General features: G+C 30.2%; 3 protein-coding genes across 3 annotated transcripts in view; 2 read left to right on the top strand and 1 right to left on the bottom strand.

The window, feature by feature from the left end:
- LOC114328657 (uncharacterized) overlaps positions 1 to 16,264 on the top strand; it is a 669,257-nt gene that overhangs the window by 591,948 nt on the left and 61,045 nt on the right. The gene's annotated exons all lie outside the window — the stretch shown is intronic.
- On the bottom strand, positions 5,323 to 6,697 carry LOC114328654 (toll-like receptor 6). The gene has a single exon (XM_028277573.2). It carries the CDS (start codon positions 6,680 to 6,682, stop codon positions 5,381 to 5,383), a length of 1,302 nt encoding a protein of 433 aa, XP_028133374.2. The 5' UTR covers positions 6,683 to 6,697; the 3' UTR covers positions 5,323 to 5,380.
- Positions 9,880 to 12,553, top strand: LOC114328656 (toll-like receptor 6). Its single transcript, XM_050659767.1, has one exon. It carries the CDS (start codon positions 9,915 to 9,917, stop codon positions 11,145 to 11,147), a length of 1,233 nt encoding a protein of 410 aa, XP_050515724.1. The 5' UTR covers positions 9,880 to 9,914; the 3' UTR covers positions 11,148 to 12,553.

Raw genomic sequence — 16,264 nt, forward strand, 5'->3', positions numbered from 1 at the left:
GTTTGAGAAGTAGCAAGTATAAATAAGTTTAATATTTAAATAAAATATAAATAAAAAGTATATTAATTTTGTTTATAATCTATTTATCATATAATAGAAGTATAACTTCTTACGTGCGTACAAAGTACACAGTACACACACATTCTTTTTTTTAATTTCAGACCATTACCTCTACACTACGCGCCACTGGTGAATATAAAAAGTGTAAAATAAGAAATTGTTGTTTATGTTAGATCTTCCATTAATCATCGAGGATATCACCGAGTTTTTTTCTAAAAGATCTCTTAATATCATTATCTAATCTTCCGAAATGCCCAACTGTACAATTCTCCATGGTCATAGAGCTAAGACTGACAAAACCCCTCAAGAAAGATTCTAGGACACGAGAATCGCATTATTTGGAAGCTATCATTAAAAATTTTCTCCAGTCAAAAAATTACGTGTTAATAAGGATTCTAGGTATATATACTAAGGTTTTCTAGTACTTTCTAAGAAACTCTTAATTAAGGTTTTATTGTATATTTAAATTAGAGAGCACTGCTATCAAATTCTTTGCTTAAAAATTTTCCTTTAATAGATTTTTAAAAACATAGTAACTGATTTATTAACAATTTTTCCAACAAAAATGATATACAATACAAAATTAGCCAAAGTGATTTAAAGAGCGTCCTCTTAATATAAAATTGACATAAATTAATTACTGCCCATTTTTAAAACCGAACCGACCAGACTTTATCAATTAGGCATCTAAAAACACCTGTTTAGGGTTTATTTGATCCTATTTGTCAGACATTATTAATTGTGGTATATGAAAAACGACCTCCAAGTTACGTAATATAATTAGTTGCAACATGGAACCGTAGGTGGTGTAATCAATTTGAATATATAATGGAGTTGATAATTATATAATGTTGAATAAAAAATAGTTTACGTACTGATAATCTAATAGTATGATAACCATTTCACAAAATATGACTTTCCTATTATATATCAGTAAAAACTTCCGTCTGTGTGATGGAATAAAAATTTTGATTAAAACTTTTTACAAAAGTGTCATTCAAATGGAGTAAAACAATCTGATTCAGATCTGACTCAGTGCATAGAATGAAATATTTCCACGTTAAAATAAATGAAAAAGGTTAAAGTTGTGACTGTTAATAAATACTTACATTCCGTAAAGTAAATGAAACTATACTAAATATACATTCAAGATGCAGTAGAAATAAACAAACCAAGACACGTAAAATGCTACTAGGAGCCCTCCCGAATCATAATTTAGAATGTATAAACTTTGGAAATCAGGATTTGAGATTTACAATATATTGTTGTATAATTTTTTTGGGAAAAATTTTGTTAATAAATTTATATCAGAGACCACGAAATTATAGATTTTCATCGCCCTGTATATGACCAAAAATTGTAATAGGGTAATTTAGTTGGTAATCAGTGTTTTCGCGGAAAAGTGAAATCGTTAAGAAGGTGGTTTTTCTTAATGGGTTTTTGAACGGACCTAAACAATGGTGCGGTCAGATTAGACAATACCGTTTATTTCGCTTTGCAATGGGCAATAAGACATTTTATAAAAAATTCGAAGAACGTTAAGCGGTAAACAATTTTATTGAGTTTAGAATGTAAGGTTTTTCTGTTTAGCAGTTTGAAACAACAAAAGTAATTTGATGTCTCCGAGAATTTAACAAGATGGAAAGTTGTATACAAATTAAATTGGTTCTTGAGAAATGATAATATGGGTAGTGGGTAGAAAGGATGTTTTGTGATTGGTGAAAAATGATGGATGGAAGGGATGATAGTGTTGAGTCTGATTTTGACGAGAAAAAAAAATAGGACTGTGAAATGAATATCTGAAGACAGCACCCAGTTTTTGATAAGTGAGAAGTCAGTGTAAAGTGGTGAGGTTGGCCTTTGCGAGCAGAATCAAGTTGAAACGAAATCGTTGACCGAGTTGAGAAGTTAATTTTCCTGGGACCGAGGAAGATTCCTGTTTCTGTCTAGAACGAGTAGCCGATTGGTATCTATTTGCACAAGATATCGAGCAGAAAGAAAACTGAGTCGAGAATTTGAGTGAGTCCTGTTTTGTTTGTTTGTGAAGCAGTTTGGACGAGAGGGACCTTTCGCAACACTCTAAGAGTACGTGTGGGAGAATCGAGGACGTCGCAATCAGGGAAAAGAAGTAGGGAAGAAACAAAAAGGTTAGTCAAATCATTTGTGAAACGGAGAGAGTTTGTTTATATTCACACCATATTTGCTTAATTTTTATATTGAACAGTTCTATAACATAATTAGTCATTCCAAATTTTAAAGAAGTAATAAGTAATCAATTCAAAAGTAGAAAAGTAAAATTTATTAAATTTTGTAAGAATAAATAACGAATTATTTAAATATTTTTTTTTGGTAAAACAGAGGAGATATCAGACTTAAAGCTTAATTTATTAGATGATAAATAATTGCAACAAATCTAAATTTTTAGCATATTTTAAAATCTTATGTTTATGGTATAGTATATTGCATAAATAAATAATATCTTTGAACATTTATATGACATTGAGTGTGTTTAATTTTCCTGTTTTGTCCTGGATGGAGTAAGCAACTAGAGATGCCAGAAGCCACAAACCAAAGGTAAAGCATCAAAAAATAAAATAGCCCTGAGAATAAAGTTTATTAGAAAATTTAATTTAAATTTTGTTTTGTTTTACAAAAGTAGTAATTAAAATAATTGAATAATTAATTAAATTAAGAATTTGCTCATCAATCTCATAAAAGAGAGAAATACAACAATACATTTATATTTTATTATAAAACTAGTGTTTTTACCCGTCGCGTCGCCATGCGACGGAGATACGATCAATTGCCCACTACAGTCACTCCACTCAACATTTTTTACTTTCCCGTATTTTATGGTATCTCCCTCCAATTTTTCTGACTTCCCCTATTTTTTTCTCTCCCATCCTATTTTTTCCTTCGTGTTTTTGCTGGCACCTTCCAATTTCTTCTAACAGCTTCTAATTTTTTCTTACAATGTTGCGAAAGAAGTAACTACTTCTTACAGCGCGTTATATATTATTGAAATTTTATGTCTGCTTATCACTAAAGTATCGTCGTGTTATCATACTATATTCAACAAAGCCAGCATCGTATGACCTGTCATTAGATATCGCAAATCAGTTTGGCTAATTTTGTCTGCAGACATAATATGTTTGAGAAATCCCTTTTGGGACACTGGATATATGACTCAAGAATTCTATCAAACTATTTCTCAAGAATATATAAATTCTCATATTCATGGAAAATAGTTAGTACATGGGGAAATAAAACTTTACAATGTTATGGTAGGTACATGGCAACTATTTAGGATTAGCCCATTTTATCAGTTTGTTTGATCTAACGTGTTAAATATAGTATAGAATGTATTCATTATCTACATTTTCATTTTTATCTTAAATTTATGTTTAATTATTTTCTTTTGATTATTATTATATTGTAAAAATAAAACTGTTGACTTGTGACGAAAAAAAGAAGATTATCTATTTTATTTTAGTCTATTTTATCCATCATCTTTTTATGTTCATTCGTTATCATTATTATCTTGGGTAGCAATAAAAGTAATCGTTTTAAAAATTATAGGCTATGTTAAATGTGAAGTAAAGGTGGAAGATATACACTGGTTATTTATTGCATTTTAATTTTATTGCTATTTTAATTACATATTTATAAGATTTAAACAATAAAAGATAAACAGTTAAAAAGTGGGGATTCGAACTTATTCGCGGTCAACATAATTGATTTAGTAAAAAATCGGGAAAATCTCCCTCTAATTAGCATTTCAAATAAAATTAATCGTTACCGCTTCACAAGCTGATTTATTCGTGTAAGTAGTTTTTATAAATATGATCTGTAAGTTTCATCGGTTCAAAGTGCTTATTTTTGAAAGGCTTTTAGTTGAAAGGGCTTGAACGATTTACTGAGTGTATGCAAATTTAGAAACATCAAATCTTTACTAATTTTTGTCTTAAAGAAAAACAAAAAAACCAAAATATTCAGAAATGCAGAGCCTACATTTTTTTACTTTTTGAGATTTTTGGAATCAATAATAATTTTTAGGTTTGAAATTAGAAAAAATATTTTTTTCTAATTTCAAGATTAACAAAAAAATTACTATAATTTTTTTAAAATTTTTCAAATTTTTTCAAAAATAAGCACTTTGAACCGATGAAACTTACAGATCATATAAATACAATTAATAAATAAAGCAAATTGTGAGTCGGTAATGGGAAATTTGGAAATTTCACTTGATATGCTAACTAGGAGGAGATTTTCCCGATTTTTTTTTTATAAAAAAAGGAACCAACTTTATTTTGAGCGTAACTTCTTTACTTTTGACGCTAGAAATTAAAAAAAAAAACAAAAATAAAGCCATTTGGAACACTTTAAAAAGTTGCAATGAATTTTAATCAAAAAGTGCTTAATTTTTTGGTTATTTCACGTTGAAATATTCGATTTGAAATTTAACTAATATGAAACTGCTCTTCATTAGATACAACTCTGCTTATACTAGGTCTGCAAACCTGGTGCGAACACCATATTTTTTCACTTTTTTCCAAGCTATATTTTTGCTCAAACTATTTTTTCGAAAGAATTCTTATTTTTTGAGTTATTTGCGCAAAGACCGTCCAAAAACGTGATTTTCTTGTTGAAAAATGAAAATATTCACTTTCAAATAAGTCGAAAATTATTGACTTAGTGAAAAAACTCTATAGAACAAAAGTTGCTTAGAATTATTGCTATGCTTATAATATCACTTTTTTTGATATCACACTTTGATATTACCTATGTGTATGCCAAATTGCATGTCAATCCAAGAGGTTTTTAAAATTTTAAGCAAAAACCGTAAGTAAATATACAATAAATTTGTTTGATTTTTCACAAGCAGCAACTTAATAATTATTTATGATATAAGTGTTAAAAGTACACGTTTAAGGCACGCATGTGAAAGTTTGCAGAATGAGGGATAGCGAGTTCTGCAATTCAAATGAGTGCCTTAAAAATGTACTTTTTAACACGCATATCATACAATATTTTTTCTACAAATGTAATTAAAGCACAATATCTACAAGAACTTTTACTTGAACTTGACTGACATTCCATTTTTATATTTTTTTGACATTATGTACATCAAAATTGCCTATGCGGTCAATACGAACTGCAGTGCCTTAAAAATATTTTAAAGCAGTAGTGCCTTAAAGTAGCATTTTTAACGCTCGTATGGAGTGCTAAAAGTTTCATTTTAACACGGTTGTAGACAAAAGATATTATTGTAAGTATAATTAAACTCAAGTTTACATGATTTTTATTATTAACAATAAATTTATGGAATAATAAATTCCTCAACAACGCAATACATCGGATCAAAGGAAATTGGATATGCGCTATTTTCTCTAATGAAATCGTCACGATTCTGGGCACTCTCATTTGCTGAAATTAAATGACACGGTGTGTTAAAATTTTCTTCTTCTGCGATACAAATGTCCCTTGTGTGTTCCTCCTCGCTACACACCTGTTGTATGTTCAAGTGCTTTATTTGGTTGAGAACTTCGTTAAGACAACTGCAGTAAAACGGATTTCCAGCCAACGTTATTTTTTTTAAGTTGGTTAAAAGTCTAAAGGGACCTTGCTTGCTAGTATCTAATCCCATGATCAAGTTGTGGTCCATCGCTAGATATTTCAAATTCGGATAAAAATTTGCCGGAATCATCGTTATAGGAATAGTTATTAACTTGTTGTAGGATAGAATGATCGTATGCAAGTTCGGATTGTTGTTAAATGTGTTTTCTTCTATATATTCTATCTCGTTATATGCAAAATTGATGATTTCTAACTTTTTTCTTAATCTGAACCATCCTACTCTTAGTTCTGTAAATTTGTTATGCGCATACCACAAACTCCTAATACGGTCATAGTCAGGGTAAATATTAGAAACTTTTTTAAACGAGCTGTTGATCCTATTATTACTAAGGTTGATGTGTCTTATGAATGATAGTGTGCCAAGTATATCGAATACCATATCCGTGGTCTCGTTTATCTGGTTATTTGAAAAATCCAGTAACTTCAACATTGGACACCCAAAAAAAATCTCGTATTTAAAGAAAGTAATTTTATTCCCAATGAAGAGCACCTGCTCTAACTTAGGCAATGAAGAAAATGCATTGTTTTCTATGACTCTAATACCAGTATCAATCAAGTGAATCTTTTCCAGATTATTTAGTCTATGAAATGATCGAGGTCCTAAAGAATCCAAATTAATTTTTCTGATTCGAATTCTTATAAAGTTGGACATTTCGTTGTAACTGACTGGATGTAACCTAGCTCTTACTCCTTCTACTGTGCCAACGATATCAAGATTTGAAGCCGCTTTGAAAGCAAATGGATGGAGTCCAGACCAGCTGATAATATCCGTCATATTGTAGCAAACGATAGTTTCGTTTTTTCTTCCAGTTCTCTCACAATTAGAATAAAGCTCTTCAAGAGAGTAGGCAAAGTTGTAGACTCCTCTGCAGGCAACTATTGAACCAATCACCACTGTTATTGTTAACCACATTGCTGATTGCACTCTCTTGTATATCTGGCTTAAAATTTCGCACATTAAAAAAAACAAACTACAATAGGACATAAAACTTATCTCGGTTATGATAGTTTTTAATTAGAAAATATTTTATAGTCACTGTTATTAGAAAAGGTAAAGTATGTATAACGCAAATGAAAGGAATAAATTCGTTATTTCGTAATCCAGCAACATTAAGGAAAAATAGGTCGATATTTATTTTTAGATTAATTGTTTTTGACATACATTGCGCGCCAAAATTAACGTATAGTTTTAAAAATCCTGGTAAATCAAATAATTTTGATGTTTCGATTTTTGTGGTAACATATAATTGTTACCTAGGGTATATTGTAAAATTGATCAAAAGAACGGTTAAAAAAGCTAATGTTTCTATCATTATTTTTAAACAAAATTAAAAACATACTAGTTGTGCTTATAATCGAGGAAATTAAGCATTTTGGCTCGCAATTTTTTCGTCCAGCATTGATTTACTTGAAATTTTTACAGAAGGTAGGGAATACTCCAAGGATCATTTTCTATATCATGCCGCTGTACGCTAAAACCTTGGGGTGGTTGCCACCCCATCTCGGGGGCAGGAATTTAACTTTGTAAATCTATGTAAAAAGTTATTATAAGAAAAAATGTTTTTTACATTTTCTTCGTAAAATTAATATTTTTCGAGTTATTCGCGCTTGAAAGTAACAGTTTTTCTATTAAAAAATCGACTTTTTAGAGGTTTTTTTGAGAATATCTCGAAAAATATGCATTTATTCAAAAAAACTGTGGAAATCAAAATTGTATCTTTTAGTAACACAAACCAAATTATTTTTCTGCAATATCGCTAAGACCAATACAAACCGAGATACGGCATGTCAAAATTTATCTTTTTTCATCAAATGCATAATTTGAAATATTCAATGTAAAATAACGGAAAAACTTTGCATTTTTCGAGGAAGACTTAAATAATCTTTTTTCAAGCATACAGTTGGGCCTTTCAAAAAATAATAATAAAAAGTTTCTTATCTAAAAATTAAGCGACTTATGATCAAAAATTCGGTACCTGCTTTTCTCTATGAAAAAATCAGTGCAAACAACCCCCTAACTACCCTCCTTACCAAAAATTGGTCTTCACCTTTCTGCAATTCCTTTTATATTTGTATTATCAATACATCCAAGAAGTTTGCCCTATTTAAAAGGCTTAATTTTAGAAAAATTGAAGTTAAAAGAGAAATTAATTTTTTGGAATTTTCCATTTTTCAGCTTTTACTTCAAAATATCTCCGAAAATACTGAAGATACGAAAAAAATGATAGACTACTAAATTGTAGCTTCTTTAATAACTAAGATGCCCTTGTGCATAGATTTTTATGACAGTGGACAGTTAGCGAGATATAGCTATTTCAAACCTCTATTTACGAGCAAACACCCTCTTATTCGAGCCCTTTAAACCCACCCTAATTAAAAACTGAGGGATCTTACGGAATTTATTTTACACAATCTTATAACTCTTCAAAAATCCTATAAAGTCATTTTTGAAAAAACTTTTCACTGCCAAAAATGAAGGAGCTATGTTTATAAAACGAATTATTTTTTCGAAATATTCGGATAGTCCGCTATGGATAATTTTCAATGTATGTATAATACCACAGAACCAGTTCGTATACCTACTGGAAGATGACTAAAAAACTATTTGTATTTGTACAAATTTGTAAATTCGTATTTTTGTGTAAATAAATGTTTTTGTAATTCTTTAATTCTACTTTTTTTTCTGTGTATACCTATTAAAATATCTACTTATAAAAACTGTAATGTTATTAAGGGTGGTTTTTAACCGTTGAAATATTATGATATTATATCCTAAAGTATAAAACAACCATTATTTAACCAATTAAAACCAAATTTTACCGATATTAAAGTTTACAATATTTTTATATAATTTTTGGCAATAAGGGGTAGTTTACACCCCTAAAAATAATCAACGCCCTTAAGCAAGATATAGAGTATGAAGTACAGGGTGAGATGATCCTAATTCCAAATTTTTATGTAAATCGATGCAAGCCGAAATTATTCTTTTAGGATAAGTAAATTTTTTATATATAGCTCCAACAAGGGTGGTTTTAAAGGTTGAAATATTAAGATAGTATATCATAAAGCATAAAACATCTCGTATTTCTGGATAAGTTCTTGACCTTCATAAGCTTATGATATCTCCAGTATGTTTTGTTGTCTGCTTGTATTCGCCCCGTTACTTTTTCACTTCTCTTGTTTTGGCCATCCACTATGACTCCCAAATATTTAAATTGTTGGACTCTTTCAAAAGTTAGTAGTTTTCTATTTTGATTTTTCTCGACCTTTTATCTTCTCATCTAGAGCAGATATTTTGTTTTTCCTTCGTTAATTTCTAGACCTCTTTTCCGTGCTTCCTTTATAAGGATTATTATTGCTTCTTTTAATCTTTCCTTGTCTCTTCCCATAAGAACTAAACTATCTGCATATGCAACTATTGGTGTTGAGGAGTGGGCTATAGTTCCTATAATTTTGCTGGCCTTGACTGTTCCTTCTACTGCTATGTTGAATAATGTGTTTGACAGGGGATCGCCTTGTCGCAGCCCTGTTTCTCTTGCAATTGATTTTGTGCTACCTTCTTCTGTTGTTATGGTGGACACCTATTAAGAATGGATGAATAACGTTGGTCTAAGCAAATATTTCAGTGGAGACCACCAGTAAGAAAAAAGCGGGGTAGACGGGTAACATGGAATAAGAGCGTCATAGGAGATCGATGTATGACCGTAATTTTCAAGAAGAAGATGCCTTGGACAGAGAGGTTTAGCAAGATGACGGGAATACGACAAGATGCTGTTAATAACTGAATAGTTATTGTACACGTGTACCCGTAAATAGATAGATAGAAATAAGAACTGTAATTGTCAGTATGAGAGATCCTACTCTTCTAATTGTGGTACTACCCTCCGGGTAGTGAAATTAAAACTGTCAAAATGTCACTCGGGATACAAATCGATAATTCTAGAGCTCTCCTGTAATTACAACTGAAAATTACACGGTATGCCTGTATTTCCCGTTCATTTACTGGGCTAATAGAACATTCTTACGTGAAATCGATGATTTTTTTCCAAATTGACTGGAGTACATACTGTATACATTTTCTAATAACAGTAGCTATAAATTGTTTTCTAATTAAAAACTATCATAACCCAGATAATTTTTATGTTCTATTGTAATTTGTTTTTTTTTTAATAGTGTGCGAAATTTCAAGCCAGAAGTACGATAGAGTGCAATCAGCAATGTGGTTAACAACAACAGTAGTGGTGATTGTTTCAATAGTTGTGTGCAGAGGAGACGTACCCTACACGAAGGATACTTGGCTTTATCCTTTTTGTAACAGAACTGGTGCATATAATGAAACTATCGTTTGTTACAATATGTTTGGTATTATCAGTTGGTGGGCACTCCATCCATTGGCTTTCAAATACGCTTCAAATCTTGACGTAGTTGGCACACCAGGATACATAACTTTCTTAAATCCAGTCAGTTACAACGAAATGCCCAACTGGATAAGAATTAGAGTCAGAAATATGAATATGTTTTTCTTAGGATATTCTTCATTTTATAAACTGAATAATCTGGAGCAGATTCATTTGATTAATACTGGTATCAGATTTATAGTGAACAATGCATTTATCGATTTACCTAAATTTACAGAGCTGGTGATGACTGGTAATAGACTTACTTTCTTTAATTACGAAATTTTTTATAAATGCCCAAGTATCAAGTTTTTGAATTTTGCAAATAACCAGATAAGTCAAACCGAGGATGATGTAATTGATAGATTTGGCACATTAGGATCCATAGAATACATCAACTTTAATAATAATAGACTCAACAGCTCGTTTAAAAACCATATTAATAATTATATTTACTATGACGGTATCAGAAGTTTGTGGTATGCGCATAACAAATTTACAGAACTTCGAGTAGGATGGTTTAGAAGAAGACCAAAGTTAGAAGTAATCAATTTTGCGTACAACGAGATAGAATATATAGAAGAAAACACATTCAAGGACAATCCTAACTTGCATACGATCGTTCTATCTTACAACAAGTTGATCGATATTCCTATACAGATGCTTCCAGCAAAATTTTATCCGAATTTGAAAAATCTGGCGATGGATCACAACTTGATAATGGGATTAGATACTAGCGAGAATGGTCCCTTAAGACGTTTAACCAACTTAAAAAAAATAACGTTGGAGGGAAATCCCTTTTATTGCAGTTGTCTTTACGAAGTTCACGACCAAATCAATCAGTACACAGACATACAAGAGGTGTGTAGAGATACGAAAGGCCCGGAACACTCACAGGACAATTGTATAGAAGAAGGAGAAAAGTTTAAGACACCGTGTCATTTAATTCCACCACATGAGCACCAATCCAATCGAGACCAATTCCTTAAAGATTATAATGAACTTCCAAGGTCTTTGGATCCGATGTATTGCGCTCTTGAGAAATTTCGTTAAAAGAAACACCGCAGTCCTAATGTCTTTTGATTCAATGTATTTAGTCCAGGGTAATAACGTTTTCTCCATGACACTACAACAGCCAGGGTACTGAAGCGTTTTTTCGGTAGGTAATATCTATAAGAACAAATTGTTACTATTTCCTGCGTAGGATCTGGCGGACATTTTTATTTATAAACAATTTAGTCTTAAAAACCGGTGGTTTTTTCCGTTCAAAAATCTTTGAGAGCATGGAAAAAGCTTTAAAATGGCGTATTATAAAGATTGATTTACTAATTTATTGTTAATATAATTGCGAAAAATTTTCGAAATTGTAAGAAAAAATAATTTCGCCATAACTATTGTAAAAATAGTATACAGCTTTGAAATTTTTGTCAAATAAGAGTTCTTTAGTGCTTAACATGTGACAAAAATTTAACAGGTGTTCAATGAAAGATCATGAGCGAAGCTTTCAAACTGGTTAAAAAAAGTTAACAAAAAAGCATTTGTTAGAAATAAATAATTATGCAAAATATCGTCAATTTTTCCTTCTAAACTTTTTATTTTTTTATATAATAAATTATATATATATTTATTACAATTTTTTATCAATAAATATTATATACATAACATTACTTGGTAGCTGTTCACCCAAAACACGGTAAAAAAATTAATTTTTTTGAAAAAGTCAAAAAGTTTATAAGGAAAAATTGTCGATACTTTTTCATAATTATTTATAACTAATAAATGCATTTTTTTTCACTTCTTTTAAACCAATTTGAAAATATATCTCATGCTCTTTCATTTGACATTTGTAGCTAAAATCATTTTTTATCTGACTTATGTTATTGCAAAAAAGCTCTCTGGGATAAACAATTTGAATAAAATTTAAACAATCGAATGAATCGCTTTGAAATTTTTGTCACATATTAAGCTCCAAAGCACTCATTTGACAAAAATTTCAAAGCTGTACACTAATGCTTACAATAGTTACTGCAAAATTAATCTTTTTGCAATTTCGACCTTTTATTGCAATTATATTAACAGTAAATGAGTATATCAACCATTGTAATACGTCACCTTAAATCTTTTTCCATGCTCTCGCAGATATTTGTACTAAAAAATCCATAATTTTCACTGTTTTCCATTGATTTGAAAAAAAAAAGAAAAGTAGATCGTTTTTGACACTAAATTGTTTATAAATAAAAATGGCCGCCAGATCCTAGGCAGGAAATAGTTACAATTTGTTCTTATAGGTATTACCTATGGAAAAAAACGCTTCAGTATCCGCTGTTGAAGTGTCACGGTATATAGTATTATATATAAAAATACTATATTTGTGTCTTCTTACCCTTGCCTAATTGCGCTGTTGAGGAATTTGTAGCTACCTAAGTTTATTGTTAATAATAAAAATCATGTAAACTTGAGTTCAATTATTCGTTCAATTATATATTGTAAGCTGTTTCTTCTAAAAAATTAAACAAATTTATAGTCCAGTTACTCACGGTTTTGACTTCGAATTAAAAAAAACTGCTTATACAGGGTGTCCCGGAAAATAGTGCGTTCCTTTAAGGTATGGATAGAATACACAATTTAGAACAAAAAAGTCTTATACCATTTTTTTCTAAAGTTAACCGTTTCCAAAAAAAAGATTACATTGGTTTCCATATACCTGAATTTTAATCTTCAGAAAATTAAATAATCTGGCAACATGTTACGCACTGGTGAATAGGGCTTTTCATCGATTGTCATTTGTTTCGAGCTTCTGTCATGTGTCACATAATATTAATATATCTACGTCATACGTCTTTGGACTGTATCATCGGTTTGTATCAATAACGTATGACGTAGAGATATTAATATTATGTGACACATGACAGAAGCTCGAAACAAATGACTGTGAATGAAAAGCCCTATAAGAACTCGTTTGTGTCTTACAGTATTTAAAATAATCCAACCTAATACTTACTATTTTTGTTTACTATAATTTTTTTAAAATGTAGTTGAAATATGGCATAATTTTAAACGAATTATACTTACATATTTTAAGATGACACATGTTTTAACTGAAGCACCACTTTTGCGAACACATGAATTCATAGAGTAACATGCACTCATACGACGAGAAATTCCAGCAAAACATTTTGAAAGAATTTTAGTAGGTATTATGCCTCTCCATTTATTGATCTGCCATAAATAAACAACATAATATCATAATATTACTCATGAACACACGATCAAAAACATTTTCGGCGTTGACACTAAACAGGATTCTTCCAAATTATCTGTTTACTAAACATGGGACTATTTACGTTTAGATTTTTGTACTTCACAGAGTTGCCAGATTTGAATTTGCGTTCCAAAATGTTTTATAGTTTTTTGGTCAAACGGTTGAATTTAGAAAAAAATGTTATAAGAGTTTTTTGTTCTACATGGTGCCTTCTACCTATACCTTTAAGGAACGCACTATTTTCCGGGACACCCTGTATTGACATTAAAGGCATACATATGCAGCGTGTCTACTTAAGTTGGAAACATATGGGAAACTTTTTTATTATTAATTTTACGAAAAAAAGTTATTCTTCATAAAAAGTTTTGCATGCTCTGAAACCTAAGATTCAATCATTAAATATCAAATTTTGTCAATATTATACGAGGTTATGTCAAAAAATATGAATTTCGTTCAAGGGTAAAGTACATTTATTTCTCTGAATATCGAAAATTCTTATTATGAGAAGTTGTTTGGAATTAAAAACTAAGATCAAATATGCATTTATATCCTTCTAATTGAAAAAAAATATTTTCCCAAACTTTTCTCAAATTTATGGATACTTAACTTCGTTTTTATTTATTACACATAAGATAACTCGATTATTATTACTTTTACGAAAAAAAGTTATTCTTTATCAAAATCTCTGTATGTCATAAGCCCTAAGATGCAATCATCAGATATCACATTTTATTAATTTTATACGAGGTATGTCAAAAAATATGAATTTCACTCAGGAGTAAAGTACCTTTATTTGTCACAATATTGAAAATTGTTATTACCAAAAGTTGTTTATAATTAAAAACAATGTTTCAATATGAAATTACATCCTTCTATTTAAAATATTGTACATACATATAAAAAATACATACTATACTCATGAGCGAAATTCATATTTTTTTGACACACCTCGTATAAAATTAAAACATGTTGATATATCATGATGGTATCTTAGTTTTTAGACCATGCAGAGCTTTTTATGAAGAATAACTTTTTTTCGTAAAATGAATAATAAAAGAGTTAAGTATCATAATTTTAATAAATAAAAACGATGTTGGGTATTCATAAATTTGAGAAAAATTTGTAAAATATTTTTTTTTCAATTAGAAGCATGTAATTGCATATTTGATCTTAGTTTTTTATTCCAAACAACTTTCCATAATAAGAACTTTCAATATTCAGAGAAATAAAGGTACTTTATTACCCTTGAACGAAATTCATATTTTTTGACATACCTCGTATAATATTGAGAAAATTTGATATCTAATGATTGAATCTTAGGTTTTGGGGCATGCAGAACTTTTTTAAAAAGAATAACTTTTTTTCGTAAAATTAATAATAAAAAAGTTTCCCATATGTTTCCAACTTAAGTAGACACGCTGTAGATATAGGTAACATATCAAAGACAAAAAGTGATATTGTGCCGAAGTGTGCTTTTGTTCTGGGGCAAATTAGAAGTAAAACGCGCCACAAAAGAGCTTTAAAATTCAAAATATATCAAAGTTACTCTTTTATGGCGCGTTTTAAGCAAATACTTATTATGCGAAAATCTTTTAAAACAAAACTATAGAATTTTATTTTCCATCAAAATGAAAATACATTTTCGCGCCACGTAATATTCATATCAGATCTTTTGTAGCTGGAATATTGTATGCGCCACTCATTTTTACGGCGTTTAGCGGCTTTTTATTCTTGTTTTATTTTTACGATAGCATAATAAACAATTTTACTGGAATATTTTATTAATTAAAAAGGTATTGTTTCCAAATCTAACAACATATCTAATATAAACAATTTAAATTAAAAATTGCGAAAGCGTCAATAAGCAATAATATATTTCGTTATTTATAACTAAAGGACGTTTCCTTGATTGTATTCTTCTTTCTCTTTCTACTTTGTTATGTCACTTTATGACACTCCGACAAAGAACCGGTATCACAGATTGATATTATAGATCGTGTCACCAAGCTTAAATGGAACTGGGAAGGACACGTCGCCAGGGCGAATAATTCAAAATGGACACGAAAGCCAATTTAATGGAGACCAAGAGAAGATAAACGCAGTAGAGGGAGGTAGCATACACGATGGACAGATGATAGCAGGCAGACAAAAGATTGAAAACAATTGGGGAAGACCTATGTCCAGCAGTAGACGTAAATTGGTTGGAGAATGATCATGATGGTAAACTACAGGACGTCTCCCTGATTGTATTCTTCTTTCTCTTTCTACTTTGCTATGTGAATATCGGCAAATTGTCATGGAAACTACCCATGCCACGCCTAAAGTTTGAGCACGGTATTCAAAGAAGAAGATGGACATTTATATATGTCACATGTTTACTATTTACTTCAAATAATTATTTCCACCTACCTCTATCGAAAGTATACTTTTCCGGACCTGATTGTAGGGAGCAAAGTTGTACTTTTCCTCCCTAGGGAGGAAAATATTTTTCCTCCCTAGGGAGGAAAAGTAAAAGTGACGTCATGGTATTTAATTCATGAAATATAACTTATTGACGCCCTGTACAATATCTATTTTCTATTACGTAAGTATCTATACATTTTAACGTTTATTTAAAAACACTCTGTATTTTGCAGAATGGTAAAAAACAGTAAATTGTTATTCTGATTTAACAATGTTTACATTAATAATTTGACTTATATTTGACAGTTGACAGTTATATTGTACCTACTTGTTAGTTCTGGTTCTAATAAATTTTGTTGGTTAGTTACACAAATAAATTAAGTAAAAATGAAAAAATGACTTGTTATTTGAGGAAGGTGGAAAAACCATATGTATAACATGGGAGTAAAGTGCCTTTTCCTCCCTTGAATGATTACTGCCCTCCGCTACGCGTCGGGCAGTAAAC

The sequence above is a fragment of the Diabrotica virgifera genome, chromosome 8 (genome assembly GCF_917563875.1).
Source record: "Diabrotica virgifera virgifera chromosome 8, PGI_DIABVI_V3a".
Classification (NCBI taxonomy): Eukaryota; Metazoa; Arthropoda; class Insecta; order Coleoptera; family Chrysomelidae; genus Diabrotica; species Diabrotica virgifera.